The sequence below is a fragment of the Copadichromis virginalis genome, linkage group LG17 (assembly GCF_057382275.1).
Source record: "Copadichromis virginalis isolate Kocher_CV1m ecotype Utaka linkage group LG17, C_Virginalis_male_GT1.1, whole genome shotgun sequence".
NCBI lineage: Eukaryota > Metazoa > Chordata > Actinopteri > Cichliformes > Cichlidae > Copadichromis > Copadichromis virginalis.
This window is the reverse complement of record NC_140634.1, coordinates 41,162,251-41,178,491: the sequence shown is the minus strand read 5'-3', so window position 1 is coordinate 41,178,491 and position 16,241 is coordinate 41,162,251. Positions and strand designations below refer to the sequence as shown.

General features: G+C 39.6%; 1 protein-coding gene and 1 long non-coding RNA gene across 2 annotated transcripts; one reads left to right on the top strand and one right to left on the bottom strand.

Annotated features, from left to right (window-relative positions):
- Positions 1-1,462: 1,462 nt before the first annotated feature.
- On the top strand, positions 1,463-3,692 carry LOC146690001 (uncharacterized). The gene is made up of 3 exons (XR_014916130.1): positions 1,463-2,171; positions 2,501-2,678; positions 2,856-3,692. It is a non-coding gene; the product is annotated as an uncharacterized LOC146690001 (long non-coding RNA).
- A 1,530-nt stretch (positions 3,693-5,222) lies between these two features.
- LOC146690000 (uncharacterized) lies at positions 5,223-8,436 on the bottom strand. Its single transcript, XM_085437085.1, has 9 exons — positions 7,950-8,436; positions 7,640-7,784; positions 7,500-7,543; positions 7,328-7,357; positions 6,970-7,014; positions 6,123-6,161; positions 5,925-5,945; positions 5,680-5,824; positions 5,223-5,499 (listed from the first exon to the last, which is right to left on the bottom strand). The coding sequence occupies exons 1-9, from the start codon at positions 8,133-8,135 to the stop codon at positions 5,417-5,419; spliced, it is 738 nt and encodes a 245-aa protein (XP_085293211.1). The 5' UTR covers positions 8,136-8,436; the 3' UTR covers positions 5,223-5,416.
- Between the last annotated feature and the right edge of the window lie 7,805 nt (positions 8,437-16,241).

The window sequence follows — 16,241 nt, the reverse complement described above, 5'->3', positions numbered from 1 at the left end:
AACATAATGCACAATGCAGAGTGACAGAAAACAAGAAACTCAAACATGCAAAGACACACAATTACACAGAACAGAGGGGACACAGAGAGACATGAAGGGCAAGGGATCAAAACTAGAAGCCATAGAATAAATCACACACAAGTACAATAATACAAAAATCACAAAGAACTAAAAACGCTGGGTCAGGAGACCCAGGACCGTGACAAAAATTACACAAACATGAAATTTGACTGTGGGACCATTTTTGGTCATTTGCATTTTTCAATTCCAAGTAGGGTTGCCAACTCCCTGAAAAATAAATAAGGGACACTTCGTGGCCAGGGCCGAGCGACCCAATTGTCTTCACCCTTCCCTGTGTGGTGAATTTTTTTTTAGCTCTTTTTTTGTGTGTGAAATTATTTTTTTAACCATTTGACTTGAAGTTCATTTAAGTAGATGCATATTCTTTGTGATATGAACACATGGCAAACAAATGATAATTTATCCATTTATTTTTAACACAAAATGACAACATTAACACAATAAAATAGGTCTCTTTCCTAAACGAAAGACTGGTACGCTTCACTTTTTGTGCAAAATGACAAAATTAACACAAAGAACTCTGTCCTGCTTAACCTAAAATTATATAAATTAATAGAAAACAATAGAAAGAAAAACATTCTTGTAACAGTGCACATTTAGTGCAATTAGAAAAGTAAAAAAAAAACAGTCTGTGGAACACCTGTAAACACAACATCTGTGCCTCAAAGGCCTTGACTGTAGCTGAAAGTTGAAGTAAAAAAAATCCAACAAACTCATGAACTCAAGCTCAATGCTACATTATGTGGAAACAGACTACTTTTTCCATTTGTGTTTTTTTTTTTAGCTCTTGCTGCAGTTAGGAGTTGTTTGTCGTTCAGGATTGCAGAGTAAAACTCTGAGCAAGACATATCATAATTTAGACTGACAATGAGCTCACTTCTAATTAATTCAGTAGAACATTTTTTCCGCACATCAGTCCACTTATTCTTCATAAGAGAGAAAATCCTCTCCTCAAACCCAGTGGAAGATGGGATGCTGAGTACAAAGGATACAACAGCCTGCATATTGGGGAGGTCAGCTGCCTGAAGAATTTCCATCCACTTCTCTGCTGTTCCCTTGGACTGCCACTTTTCCTTCTCCTGATGTTCTTTGGTGAGGTGCTTCAGAAGGCTGGTTGCAGTGACACACTCTTCATAAAGCTCATCCATAGAGATGTTTAACCTGCCAATAGAGATGAGAAGTTGACATAAATCCTAAGTGGTACATAGAACATTTACAGTGGTAAATAAATGGAAAAAATGTATTGTATATGTTTATAACGTTGTATAGCATTTAAACAATACAATAAGTATAGTTTATTTATTATGTATTTATCCATCCTTATATTAAGTATATGAACTCCTTGAATTTGTAAAATAGTGTATAAAAGATTGCATGCGTGTGTATATACACTACAAACAAAGTTAATGACTATGGTTTTATTTATATATGTTATCTATCAATTGTATTTGTTTATTTTTAACCATCAATACTATTAAAACATGGTTTATTATTTCACTGGCAAATGTTTTCTCTTGTTGAGAACTTCCACTAAACAATACCGGGATAGACACAACACTTAAAAAGTTAACGGCTACGACAACGGGGAAAAATTGTTTAAAAAGAAGCCTTGCGGTGGATCCGATTCCTCCCACCCAAATGTTATTTAGGTGAAAATAAAACTGCCACCAGACACGTTTGCTTGAGGAATCCATCAGACCAGACCACCTCCATTTTATGAACCCACAGAACCCTCCCCATCCAGCTCTCCCCTCCTCACCCCTCCTCCTCTCCCATCCTCTGTGTGGAAAAAACCATGTTTCAGAACTGTCGGATGTTTATGGACGGGGAATCCAAAGAGTTGCCTTGGTATGTGCAAATACCTTTTACGTAGCCCATCTCAAATTACGTTAAAAAAAATAAAGAAGGCAATTTCAGAATACCTGTCTCCAGCTATCCCTCCTAGGTCAACAAAGGCACCCATCTTCCACCATGAACAACAGGAAGGCCTAACCCAGAAGAAGCCTAACATGAAAAAACAACACGATCTGTTACCTTGTACAGACTGGTGGAGATCGGAGATTTTAACGAGGAGTGGCCAGAGACAAACGGTATGTAAAATCCACCCTGAATGAAAGAGCTGAACCTCGGAGGAATAGAGTACAATCGGATGATCCACACTTTTTTTTATTAAAGTTTGCAAAATTTACAGACTTATTAAAGCGGTTGATCATCAGAAAAATGTTTCAGAAGACCGTTATCATCAATCTCTGAATAAAAATAACCACAAATTTAGTAACTTTGATTAGACCAGCTATCTCAATAGAAGGACACAGACTCTAATTGAGGAGATGCTAAAAACTCGGCTCAGAGATCAATTTTTATCCTTCATGACTATTATAACCAAAGCATAGAGTATGAGTTTAAAATTTGTTTTCAGTTCTCTAGAGAGGCCCCTTTGAGATGGCAGCATCCTGGGAGAAATGGAACCTGGGCCGCCGTCTCCAGCCCGAGTCGTTGGACCAGAACCAGGCGGTGGTTATAGCCAAGCTAGCAGACTGGAATCCAGCTACCACATCAGCAGTGACACACCCTGTAAACCAGAACAACAGCCACAGGTGAGCAGGGAAACGACACAGCTGAATAACCGTGTCAACCCCTCACTGAAACAATACAGCTTTGAGTTACACTCACAAACCTACACAGATTGAAACCTTGTGTGCAGACCTGCCTCCAAACAAGAATAACAGAGGACTCCTCCTCTTATTGTCTTCCTTCCTCACCATCCTCACCAGAACAACAGGTCTGCACTCCAACGAGAGACCCCAACACACAGAGGAAACTGCAGGACTGGAATCTTCATGTGAAGAAAATATCTGTGATCATCGGTGACTCCTATGTGCACAGACTCCTCCGTCCTATAAAGCAGAGGGGTACAGATCGACAGATTTCCATGAGCGAAATGTTGCCACCCGGTGAGGCCCAGCTGGAGAAAGCACCCTGTGGAAAATCTGGTTTTATAACTTTGGACTGAATACCAGTGATGGAGCTGAAAATGGGACTAAAGGCAGAGCAGTCAGCAATCTTTCTAAGGCCCTTATTTGTAAAGAACAAGCCACAATGTTGCATCTTAACAACTTTATTACAGGTTTAGATGAACAGATTCCTGCACTTCCTACTGTGATATTCGGCACAGAAGGACAACATTCACTCGACTAGTAGAGCAGCAATGTGTATGTTAGAACAGTGGAACCAGTGTGTAAATGAGGCATCCCCATAAGCCTTGAAAAGTGGGAGGAGAGTAGTGGTGTGATTCACCTTTCTTAAGTTCCAATGCTCAGTAGGTCCTTTGGACAGAAATAAGTTCTTCTTCTTTCAATAATTGTTTATTCTGTTCATTATAGAATCAGCTATGCTCCAGTGGTCAGGAGAAGCTTCTGCTATATGAAGCTGTTACAGTGCTTTTTGTTACACTGAACGAGAGTAGTTTTTCTTGTTGCTTGTTTGATCTACTTCCATTTAAAAGATTATAATTACTGAAGTGAATGTGTTTTCAGATAGTTTACAGTGCCACTGAAGCTCCACTCAACCAAGTGTGCCTCAACAGTCTGAAATGAAAAGATTTTTCTTGCTTTTTTTATAAAACAATATAATATAATATAAAATAATATAATATAAAACAATAATTTTGGATGTTTCTTTCGGCTCTTGAGGTGCCCTCATTGAGTGGGGTTTGCCCAGTATCCTCGAGGGTATGTGAGGAGCCTTCCATAGTTGGGTTGTTTGGTTTTTACCCCAGCAGCCATTCATCTCCATCTCAACAGTTCATGACCAACATGCCGTGGCTGCCCCCTGTACCTGTTGAGTACCTGTACCCTCATCCACTGGAGCCTGGACCTCCAGCTGATTGCAGCCACTTCAGTGCAAGGAGGAGATGCTTGCTTTTTGTGTGACTGTCTGGCAGTTCACCCTTCCCTTTCTACCCTAACCCATTTTCCACTCCAGCTTCTACCCGACCCGGTTCAGACCCCTCCTCAGGCAGGGAGGGGTCTGAACGGACTGTCGCAGGATTCTCCTTAATACAGGAAAGAAGGGATTTGAAGACGAGATGAGGACTTTTAGCAATTCCCTCCCCCAACCAAATCCTAACCTTAACCCACCATCCAGTCCTGTCCCCCTTCTCTCCTCATACCGGTACCCACAGTTCATGACCTGTGTTCATGGCCTTTTGTTGTGGGCAGTCTGAGGTACACCTGTGCACTACTCATGATGTCAGATCAGCATCCTGATGTGGCACACCTGTGAGGTGGGATGGATTATCTCAGTATAGCAGATGTGCCCACTACCACACATTTGGACTGATTTGTGACCACTGTTTGGGAGGGATGGTTATATTGTGTATCTGGAATGAATTTTAGATCTCTACGTCCATCCCATGGGGAATGGGAGCAGTAACAAAGGTGTTGCGTTTATATTTTTGTTGAGTGTATATATATTATGTTTTAGTATTTGTTCAGTAATGGATTAGGTTATAATTTTATCAGAAAACTGTACAGTAATTTTGGGCGTGGATCACAAGGTGAAGGGTGGGGGTCACCCAGAGTCAGAATCCAGTAAGATATCTGTGTCACCTTTTACAGTTTTCCTGTAATCTGATGTCAAAGATGAGAATATATAGAGTACAGTACTGTAAATCTGGTAAATTTTAGTATTAATTTTCTGGAAAACCATACAGTAATTTGGGGTAGATCACTGGGTAAAAAGTGGAGATGGCCTAGAGCCAGAATCTAGAGAAATATCAGTGTCACCTCTTACAGTTTTTGTGTAATCTGAGCTCAAAGATGAGGATAATAAAAGTACAGTACTGTATATTGGGTAAAGTTTACTGTTAATTTTCTCTGAATCGTACAGTAATTTGGGCTGTGGATCACAGGGTGAAAAGTGGAGATGAACCAAAACTGGGCCCATACGGTAAAAAAAAATATTTTGAAATATATTTTGAAATATATTTCAAAATATACAAAAATTGGCCAAAAAATATATGCGCTAAAATACATTTCAAAATATATTTATATTTTATATATATATTAATATATATCTATAGAGTTTATAGAGATACAGATATATTTTCCACATAATTTTACCTTTTTTTTTCCCCTCGATGGAAAGTCTATCCAGTTCACATTACAGTAATACTAACACCCCTTTTGGTCATCTATCCTTACTCTCCAGCATTCAATCTGTTGACCTTCTTTGTCTGAGTCCAACCACTTCAATGCTTCATCACCTATCTGTGCAATTTTTATTGTTGCAAAGTGAGTTACTTGTGCAGTATGCAATTTTAGATACACAGTCTTCACTTACTATATATGGCTGTCATGGTTTCTTTATCAAGGGCAGTTCTTCGCTCTGCGCCGATGTCTGTTTTGCTGTGTCCTCCTATAAAAAGCATTAACATTTGAGTGTCTGGCTAGTTACATTTCCAAAAATCTGATCTTTGTTCATCTAAACATTTGAACTACAATATTATGCTTTTTGGTAAAGAAACTGGTGACAGAGAAGTAGGCTTTTTAAAATACTATTAGCTAACCATTGGAACTAAGTTTCAAAGCTGTTTACCTTTTAAATTGCTCTGGATCAAAACCTCCAGTGGGAAGACGGCCATCAGAAGAACACGCACCATTAAAGTGGGTGTTTGGGCCTGAAGAGCAGTAGCCCACTGATGTTTCAGAATTTTTATCCCTGTAGCATGTGCTAACTCCACCTGTGGTTGCAATCACATAAAAAGAGTGTTTCAATATAAATTGTTTTTAAAAAACACATTTGAGTTTGCACCTACCTAAATTCTCAGCAAAATTACTTACATATTCAGCATCACTGGAACCCTTTAAATAAATAAACACATACATATGAAGTCAACAATGTTGTTACAGACAGAGTATTACTGGTAAACTAAATGAAAGAAGGAAGAACTCAGAATAACTTAGATGATTGAGTCTTTACACTTTAATAAGAAAGATTGACATTTCGCGGTGGCACAAAGCAAAATCAAAAATACTTACTTTAGAATCCCCAGACGCTTTGCATGAAGAGTTGGGCACCTATAAAGGAGAATATTTAAAGATTAAAAAAAATACACATAGCATTGACTGCCATAAAACCACTGAATAAATATCAGAATGTGACAATGTTGCACAACAATCTAAACCTTGTAAGTCATGTGACATATTTTGATGACGTAAATATATCTATACAATTCAAGTAAATAGGTACAGCATACATGTTCTGGAGAAAAAACAAACAAACAAACAAGCAAAAAAAAAAACAATATATAAGAATCCAGTGGGGTAAAAAATCTCTTCTGAAGAATATAGTTCATTTTGGGTGAAAAACAAAACATTCCTCTAAAATATATATACTGACATCAGCAATCAACATCATGATTGTAATTATTTCCCTACTAGTCCATCTACTGCTCTGTGCATGTGTCAAGCACTACGACTGTATCTATGCATATAAATTCACCATATATATCCTGCAAAAATGTCTTGTTATGGTCAAAAAAAGGCAAACAAACAAAGGCATTCAATCAGAGATGAGAAATTAATCGGGAATATCAATTATATGGTAAATGGCCTGTATTTGTATAGCGCTAGTCCCTAAGGACCCCAAAGCGCTTTACACATTCAGTCATCAACCCATTCACACACTGGTGATGGCAGCTAAAAAAACACAATCCTTATTAAGCAATGTCTAACCAGTAGTACTGGTCTGAATGACAACAAACATAGCTAGTGTTTGGGAAAATCTGTTATAAAACAGTTATTATTTCAATAGTTATGCTTAGCATGTGACATAATATCACGTGACACAGACACTGCGTAAAAAACCACAACAACTAATACTTACTTTAGGAGGATGAGGGAGGGCAGCATCAGGTTGAGACTTTGACATCTGTAAGAGAAAAACTGATGTATTAGAAACAAGTCATTTAAAAATACATTAATGTGGCAGACTGTTCCCTGTTCCGATGTAGTGTACAAGTACAATCAGGGCTGTCACAACAATGGGGCGGTGCCAAGTCGTCGCAACCCTAGGTACAATGTACAAGTACATATAACTACATATGTGAATAAAGCAAGAATCTGTTTAGGTTAGGCACACTGCTGACTGATGCTTGTTAGGTTTATATGATTGCAAACTGCACAAAAACAACAAAGCAACAAAATTAATGGTAATGACAAAAAATTAATTAGATTTTACTTACGTCAGGAAGATCTGCATTCATTTTCATGGGCTAAAATAAATAGGCACAAACATTACTGCTAAACAACCCCAAAAAAACTCCAAAAGGCCTCAAAATGATTAAAAAGGCAAGGAAATGTGGAACATTGTAATTAGTGATTATTAATGAAGGATAACTGTGCTTTGTTTCTAACCTTGGTAATTAAATGCTGTGTAGCCTGAAGGAGAGGTGGGATTTCTGTGAAAGTGAAATTAAATGTGAATAGGTTTTGATAGTTATTGTATATGACAAGTGTAAACACACACATAAAACATGCAATAGTACAGTACTTACTTTCAAGTATTTCATTTTTCAGCCTATCGTTCTCTCTTTTTAGATTCGAGTTCTCTTCTCTCAACTGATTAATGACACGCTGTAGATGTTCAAGTTTCTTTTCATTCCATAACTTTAGATCGTTTTGTTGGTCTGTTGGGTATGCCTAAGAAATGGAACAAAAAACTCTCTCTTTAAAAGCCACCTTCTGTATGAAGGAATGATCTCAAAATGTTAGGGGGGGTTACACATACATATATATATACACAAAACAGGTATATATATATATTAGTATATATGTCTGTGTGTGTACGCGTGGCGAAACACTCACCTTTTTCTTAGCTGCCGGTTCGTCTGTGACCTCTGTGGCCTCAAGGAGTTTCATAGAAGGTTTACTTTTTCTCTTAAGCACCTCTGGCTTGGGTAGTTGTTCTTCGATTTCCTTAAGCTTTGTTTGCAAAGTTTTTTCCCTTTCTGAGGAGGCAGAATAATAATAAAAAAGGCTAAAGTACATCATAATATAATTAAGTTACATATTTTGATTAACAAATAAGCGACAATAAAGTAATATTATACTGGAGAAAAGGCACCTGCTAGCTTAATGATGGAGGCTTCATAGACCGGCCACCCGCCTTTTGGCTCCTTGGCGCCTTGTCGCCACTCCACCAAATAAACGTCCTTTTCCTCCAAACCGTTTAAGTATTCCTCCTCATCAAAATCCCGAATGTGTTCAGTTGGCAGAATTGAGAACTTTCCATCTTCCGACCACTTAATTAACGCGAACATTATCCGCTTGTGTCTTCCCGTCTGTATATCGGCCATTCGGAAATTGCGCCTCAAACATCGGTTATATTTCAAAAAAAAAAAAAAAGGGGGGGGGGGGGGGGGAAGAAACATCCATCCATCCATCCATCTTCATCCGCTTATCCGAGGTCGGGTCGCGGGGGCAGCAGCCTAAGCAAAGAGGCCCAGACCTCCCTCTCCCCAGCCACCTCCTCCAGCTTGTCCGGGGGAATACCAAGGCGTTCCCAGGCCAGCCGAGAGATATAATCTCTCCAGCGTGTCCTGGGTCTGCCCCGGGGCCTCCTCCCGGTGGGACATGCCTGGAACACCTCGCCCAGGAGGCGCCCAGGGGGCATCCTTGCCAGATGCCCGAACCACCTCAGCTGGCTCCTTTCGATGTGGAGCAGCAGCTGCTCTACTCTAAGCCCCTCCCGGATGGCCGAACTTCTCACCCTATCTCTAAGGGAGAGGCCAGCCACCCTTCGGAGGAAGCTCATTTCCGCCGCTTGTATCCGCGATCTCGTTCTTTCGGTCACTACCCACAGCTCGTGGCCATAGGTGAGGGTAGGGACGTAGATCGACCGGTAAATTGAGAGCTTCGCTTTTACGCTCAGCTCCCTCTTCACCACGACTGACCGGTGCAGCGTCCGCATTACTGCAGCCGCAGCCCCAATCCGTCTGTCGATCTCCAGCTCCCTTCTCCCATCACTCGCGAACAAGACCCCGAGATACTTGAACTCCTCCACTTGGGGCAGGAACTCATCCCCGACCCGGAGTGGGCACTCCACCCTTTTCCGGCTGAGAACCATGGCCTCAGATTTGGAGGTGCTGATCCTCATTCCCGCTGCGTTACACTCGGCTGCGAACCGCTCCAGTGCGAGCTGGAGGCCCTCACCCGATGAAGCCAACAGAACCACATCATCCGCAAAAATCAGAGATGAGATTCTGAGGCCACCAAAGCGAAAGCCCTCCGCCACTTGGCTGCGCCTAGAAATCCTGTCCATAAAAATTATGAACAGAACCGGAGACAAAGGGCAGCCTTGGCGGAGCCCATCACCCACCGGGAACGAGTCCGACTTATTGCCGGCAATGCGAACCAAGAAACAACAACTAATAATTTTTTTTATTACTATTATTAATATTTTTTGCGCGTTCATTGCACATGTTTGGGAATATTTCAATATTTACTTTTTATTTTATCTTTATTTATAAAAAGCACAATGGCAACGCGCATGCACATACTCTGCTCCGCTCATTAACCTTTACACTTTCACACAACCTACAGATCTAGAACGAAGACGCTGCATTTTTTGAATAATCTCTGGTGAGCATAGATTTCATAGAAAAAACATATTATATTGTTTTAAGTACCTTTTTTTCGATTAATCCTGTGACGTACAAAGACGGACGTTTTTGGGACTTTACGTTTAAGTTTTTAAAGTTTTTGTTAAGGTCTCCATTGCGTGTGCAGACGCTCGCGGAAGAAGACGCTGCAATTTTGCGAACTCCCTGGAAAACTGCTCGGTAAGCATATATTTCACTACATTTATTTTATATGTTGCAGTTTCTGTTTTACAATCCTCGATGTTTTCTTCAATGTGATTTTAATGTCATCAACAGGTCACGTGTGAGTCAAAATGAGCGAGCCTCCTGAAAGGATTTCGTATAAACGTTATCTAACTGATCCTGAAGAGGAAATTCCTTCAAGAACCAAACGGAGATGGGCACAAAAAGAAAGGTGTGTTGGTAATGTAATATCCCTCACTCTTTAACATTAACGAATGCCATAGGGCAATCAATCAATTAATCTAGTGGCAATCACTAAGGATGCCACAATTATGTAATCGTTCAAAGTGGCAAATAATCGTCCACTGCATGCTTAAGATGTTTGTTTGTTTTTTATCAAGAATAAACAAAGCCAATGTGTAATAGACATTTGGGGCTTAATACTCCAGAATAGCATTGAAGGATTTTCAATTAGTGTTTTCAGCTTATGTTCTTGTAAAAATAGGACATGCAGTTGCTTAAAACAATGGTATAAACATCATTCTAAGTAAATTTTATCAAATGTAATTAATAGCCACAATGAAAATTGTAAGGAAAAAATTATCTTTATAAATTACCATACCATAAGGTACTCTGGCTCCCAAATGAATGATCTGGAGTTGGAGTTGGCTCTTTTAAACAGGGAATGTAGCTAGGCTATGTCTAATCTGCTTATTACTGATCAATAAACATCTTTATAAGTGATCACATCTTTATCATGTTAATAGCAGTTCACTTAGAGTTCAAATATAGCAATAAGCAATTTCTATTTTCTTTATTGTATATTTTCTTTTTCAGAATTAAGGTTGCAGAAGAAGAACTTCAGAATGTTATCAAGGAATGTCAAAAGGTATGCCTTATGATATGATTGGTGGTTCAATTTGCATTTTTGTAAATTCATAAATGAACAGTTCAACCAAAAATGTAAATTCTCTAATCAATTGCTCACTCTTAAGTTGTTATAAACCTGTATGAATTTCTTTTGAACAAAATAATGTTGATAACCAAACAGTTGCTGGTCCCCATTGACATAGTATGGACATAGTATGAAATAACAACACTATGGAAGTCAGTAGGGACAAGAAACTGGTTATCAACATTCTTGAAAATATCTTCTTTTGTGTTCAACAGAACAAAGAAATAGGTTTAGAACAACTTGAGGGTGATGATTACCAAAAGAACATTTTATTCCTTTTATCTTATCATCCATTTTATCTTATCCCTTAGCATTTAATTACCTCAGTTACACCAAATAATAAATGCTTGATTCATATTAATATTAATAATAATCTTATTGGTCTCTTTTTAAGGTTAGTGTTGGAATACAAACATTTTGGGTTAACTGTAATGAAAACACTTTTAATGCATAAACCTAAATTAAATTTATTCTGAATATTGGACTATAGATTTGTCGAAATAAGTACACAATAGTTAGTTGAATTTTCAAGTCAAGAAATGAAATCAAAAAGATCATTACATTTCTAGACATTATTTTTTAAAGAATATTCATGAATTAGTGCATTGAACAAGAAAAAATAAAACAAGTAATCATTGTTCTAATTATGATTTTTACGGTAATTTCTACTTTCTACTGCAATCATATATTCTTACAGAATTTATCATGAAAGAAAGCACTAAGCATTCATTTTGACAGCCTAAGCACACTTAAATTTTGGCAAGACTGAATGGACATGTCAAATAGTGCACAATTAGTGAATGAGACCAATTTCAAATTTCTGCTGTAATGTTAAAAAAAGAGATGCATAAATACAGAGAAGACGGTTACAGGGCAGATCTCACCGATATAGACATGAATGCGTCTATGAGTCCACTAGGTTAATGCTCTTACACTGAAGATTTGCTTACAGGACCCATAATTCTCTCTCTCGCTTCTCTTTTCAAGGAAATCCCAGACACCCTTCCAGAAGACAGAACTCTGCTGATGACTAATGATGAAGAGTGCACTGCAGGTCCTGTTCAGATAGAGGTCCCAGTGGATTCAGGTCAAACTAAAGAGCAAAATCAACTACTACTTCTGGCACTTAAGCTCAAACACAGTTTGACCAATGACTGTCTTAAAGATATCATGAAAATCCTTAATGTTGTTGGTGGCAGTGATTCAGCATGCAGGACAAAATATTCATTTTACAAAGCTTTTGATGATACAAAAGACATCATGAAAATCTGTTATGTGTGTGAACAGTGCAGTAATATAATGTCAGCTGAACTGGACCAAGTTCATTGTGTTCAATGCAACAGCACCTATGACAAAGCAAGTAGGTTTACCAATAACTTTTTCATATACCTCTCCTTGGAAGATCAACTCAAAAATCTCTTGAGAATGCCAGGAATTACAGATGAATTAATAGGAAGGCAAACAGAAACATCTACTTCTCTCAGTGACATTTGTGATGGTTTTTTGTATCAGAAAGCTTTAAGTGGTTCAGAAACGGCCCTTCAAACCCTCAGCTTAACATTTAGCTGTGATGGTGTGCCAGTTTTTAAAAAGTCCCCTTGTAGTATTTGGCCCCTTTTTTGCACCATTAATGAATTGCCATTGAAAACAAGACAGGATAATGTACTCCTTTGTGCACTATGGTTCGGGGATGAGAAGCCTCACATGAGAAGTTTCTTAAAACCTTTCATTGATGAGTGTGTGGGCCTACAGGACAGTGGTTTCACATGGGAAGATGACAAAGGCGTTTCTGTCAATACCAAAGTAATCCCTCTAATTCTAATGAGTGACTCAGTTGCCAGACCTCTGATCCAAAATTTTAAACAGTTTAATGGTGAATACGGATGCTCCTACTGCCTTCATGAAGGAAAGGTAGTTGAAAAAGGCAGAGGATTCACTCGTGTATATCCTTTTCAGAAGGACATTCAGCTCCGCAATCAGGAACAAACTAATGAATTTGTAGAAGCTGCGCTACAGTCTGGTAAAGCTGTTATGGGTGTTAAAGGGCCAAGTATGTTGTGTAGACTTCCCAGTTTTGATATTATCGAAGGGTCTGTCCCAGACTATATGCATTCAGTACTTCTGGGTGTTGCAAGAACTGTAACAGGGCTGTGGTTAAACAGTGAAAACCATGAAAAGCACTGGTATATAGGCAGGTCTACAAAACTGTTAGATGAAATGCTTTTAAAGATTAAACCGCCATGTAATGTACCTCGTGTGCCAAGGTCTGTCACATTGAGGAAATTTTGGAAAGCCCATGATATGTATATGTGGCTCTTTTATTATAGCTTACCTGTACTGAAAGGTGTATTGCCAGAACCACTACTGAATCACTGGTCTAAACTAGTCAAGGGAGTATCCCTTCTGTTGGGCGAAAATATAACTAGAGAGCAGATTACTGAGTCTGAGGCACTTCTAACAGATTTTGTGAAAGACATGGAGGTATTCTATGGGGAAGCTAATCTGTCTTATAATGTACATCTTTGCCTCCATTTACCAAGGAGTGTAGTTAACTGGGGGCCTTTGTGGGCTCATTCCGCCTTTGTGTTTGAGTCTTACAATGCTAAACTACTAGACATGATCAAAAGCACTCAAGGGGTTGCGCTACAGATTGTAAAAATGTTCTGGCTACAGAAGGCCTTACCATTTTATGGCCAGACTTTACTGAAAGATGCCTCAAATGAATGCAAGGAGATATTTGAATCTCTAACAAGACCTAAACAGTTAAAAGATGTAACTCGCACACATGGTATCACTGCACTTAATCACCCTAAAGTGCGATTAATTAGGAGGGATGACTATATGGCACTGAGTCGTTATGGGGTACAAAGGAGCAGAGTAAAGTACTTTCAACGAATCATTACAAATGGCGAGGTGTTTCACTCAGAAGATTACAGTCGTGTAGTCAAACGTAATTCATTCACTGTTATGTTGAATGATAATGATCAAAATTTCTTTAACATTAAACGATTTGTAATATGTCAAAATGAAAGTGGAGAGACGTGTTATGCCATTGGAAGATTCTATGAACGAGCAAAGCATAGTCTCTGTGCCTCAAATCCAAGTTATTTTGAACCAGTATCAAAACGCCTTGGGCATCTGACAGGTATTCTTGCTGCAGAGATCAAATGCAAATGTCTGATCATTCACACTGAAAAACTAAAAGTCAATTACATTTTTAGAAGCATTAATCAGTGTGAATTCCTTAAATAAGGTTAAACACGAGAAAACATGATTTTCTGCCATGTGGTATTTTTCTGAAGTGATTTTAAACCAGTTCATAAAAAAAAACATACATAATTAAACATTAAATGGCAAAACGTCAGATATACATTACATTAAGTCATTAAGTGCTATATTATATTGCATCATTAAAGGAACATCATCAATGATCCACAGGACATCTAAAATACCCTTGTTGTGTTTACAAGGTTCTATAATAAGGGAAGAAAATTAGTACATGCTGTTACCCTGTCAGACCAGGGGTGTCGCTAATGAGGCTGGGTAAGAGAAAGAGGAGAAGAAGAAAGTAGAGAGCGAGAACAAGATGGAGCTCCGCTGTAAAGCCTAAAATAAAATGTTGAACCCAGACGTCGCCTCCGCTGCCTGATTACACACCCAACAAATTGGCGACGAAGATGAGCGCTTCAGTGCCGAGCCCACCGCCCTTTTTGCAACATGCGGGTGAGCCGCCAATACCGTTTATGACGTGGCGCAAATTCTTTGAGAACTACATGCTAGTGATAAATGCTACGGGAGATGCATGGCCGGAGGCGAGACGACGAGCCGTCTTATTACATTGCTTGGGACCAGAGGGACAACGACTGTTCTACACACTGCCGAATCAAGGTACAACGTTTGCTGAAGCCATGACTGCGCTTGAAAACCACTTTGTCCCTAAAGTGAATGTAGTGGCATGCAGGCACACATTCAGACAGCGAGTTCAGCGGGCTGATGAAACGGTGACCCAGTATGTTGCCGCCCTCAGAGCATTAGCTGTGCCATGTGGTTTTGGAATAATGGAGGGTGAAATGATTCGGGATCAACTTGTTGCTAATGCTAATCTCAGTGTTGTTAAAGAAAAATTGCTGCTGGAGGAGGACCTTACATTGGACAAGGCAGTTACTATTGCATGTCAGGTGGAGGCTGCGGTCAAGAATGCTACACTCCTCTCTGCTGCGCCCACGGCCCAGACTGCGGCAGTACAAGCTGTGGAGGTGAAGGACGCACGTCTTCGGGGAAAAAGAGGAGCGCGACCGGCTCAAGCTCGGGGACCTACATCTAAAGAATGGCACAAAAAGGCAAGTGATAAAGAGCAACAGCGTCATTGTTTCAGATGTGGATCCGAGAAACACCTGGCTAATGATAAAAACTGTCCAGCAGCAACAGTAAAATGTGATAAATGCAACAAAAAAGGGCACTTCGCCAGAGTTTGTAAATCAGCTGTAGCAGTGGTCAGGGAAGTAGTTGTTCCTGAGTTTACAGTTTTATGTGTCGATGATCACAAACTGATGACTGCAGCATGTGATAAGATTACATGCAAAATGAACATTGAAACACCACAGGGAAACTCTCAGGTTCTGGAGTTAATTGTGGATACAGGAGCTTCAGTATCTATCCTCCCAGAAGCCATCTACAAAGAACATTTTGCACCCTGCGCTTTGACTGAACCGAAAGTTAAGCTTGTCACTTATGCAAAAGGTGACTTGCCTGTCATTGGCTGCCTACAGGCTTCAGTGAGGGTTGCAAACAATGACAGAAAAGTGCCAGGATCATTCTTCATAGTTAAAGATGGATCACCGTTGCTGGGGTTGGACTTAATTAAAGCACTTAACATTGATATCATTGCTGGAAAAGTCATCAACAAAGGAGAGGATCCTGCAAGAGGAGCACCAGCCAGTAAACAAACATGCATGGTGAATAACATTGATTCCTCTTCTTCCCATCATCTCGGAGCTGTTAAAGGGTTTATCCACAAAGTTCGAGTGAACAAGACAGTACAGCCGGTTCGCCAAAAACTGCGGCGTCTACCACTCAGCATACGTGAGGAGGTGTCAGCTGAATTGAAACGTCTACTCCAAGCAGGCATCATCGAACCAGTGGATGCAGCTGAATGGGTGAGTCCTCTGGTGGTTGGAAGAAAAAGTAAGGGAGACTTAAGACTTTGTGTGGATCTGCGTGAACCTAACAAGAGTGTGATCATGGACTGTTACCCTCTTCCTCACATGGAGGATTTGTTCGCACAGCTGGCTGGGGCTACACATTTTAGCCAGATTGATTTAAGTTCAGCTTATCACCAACTACCTCTTCACCCTGATAGCCGAAGCCTCACAGCATTCA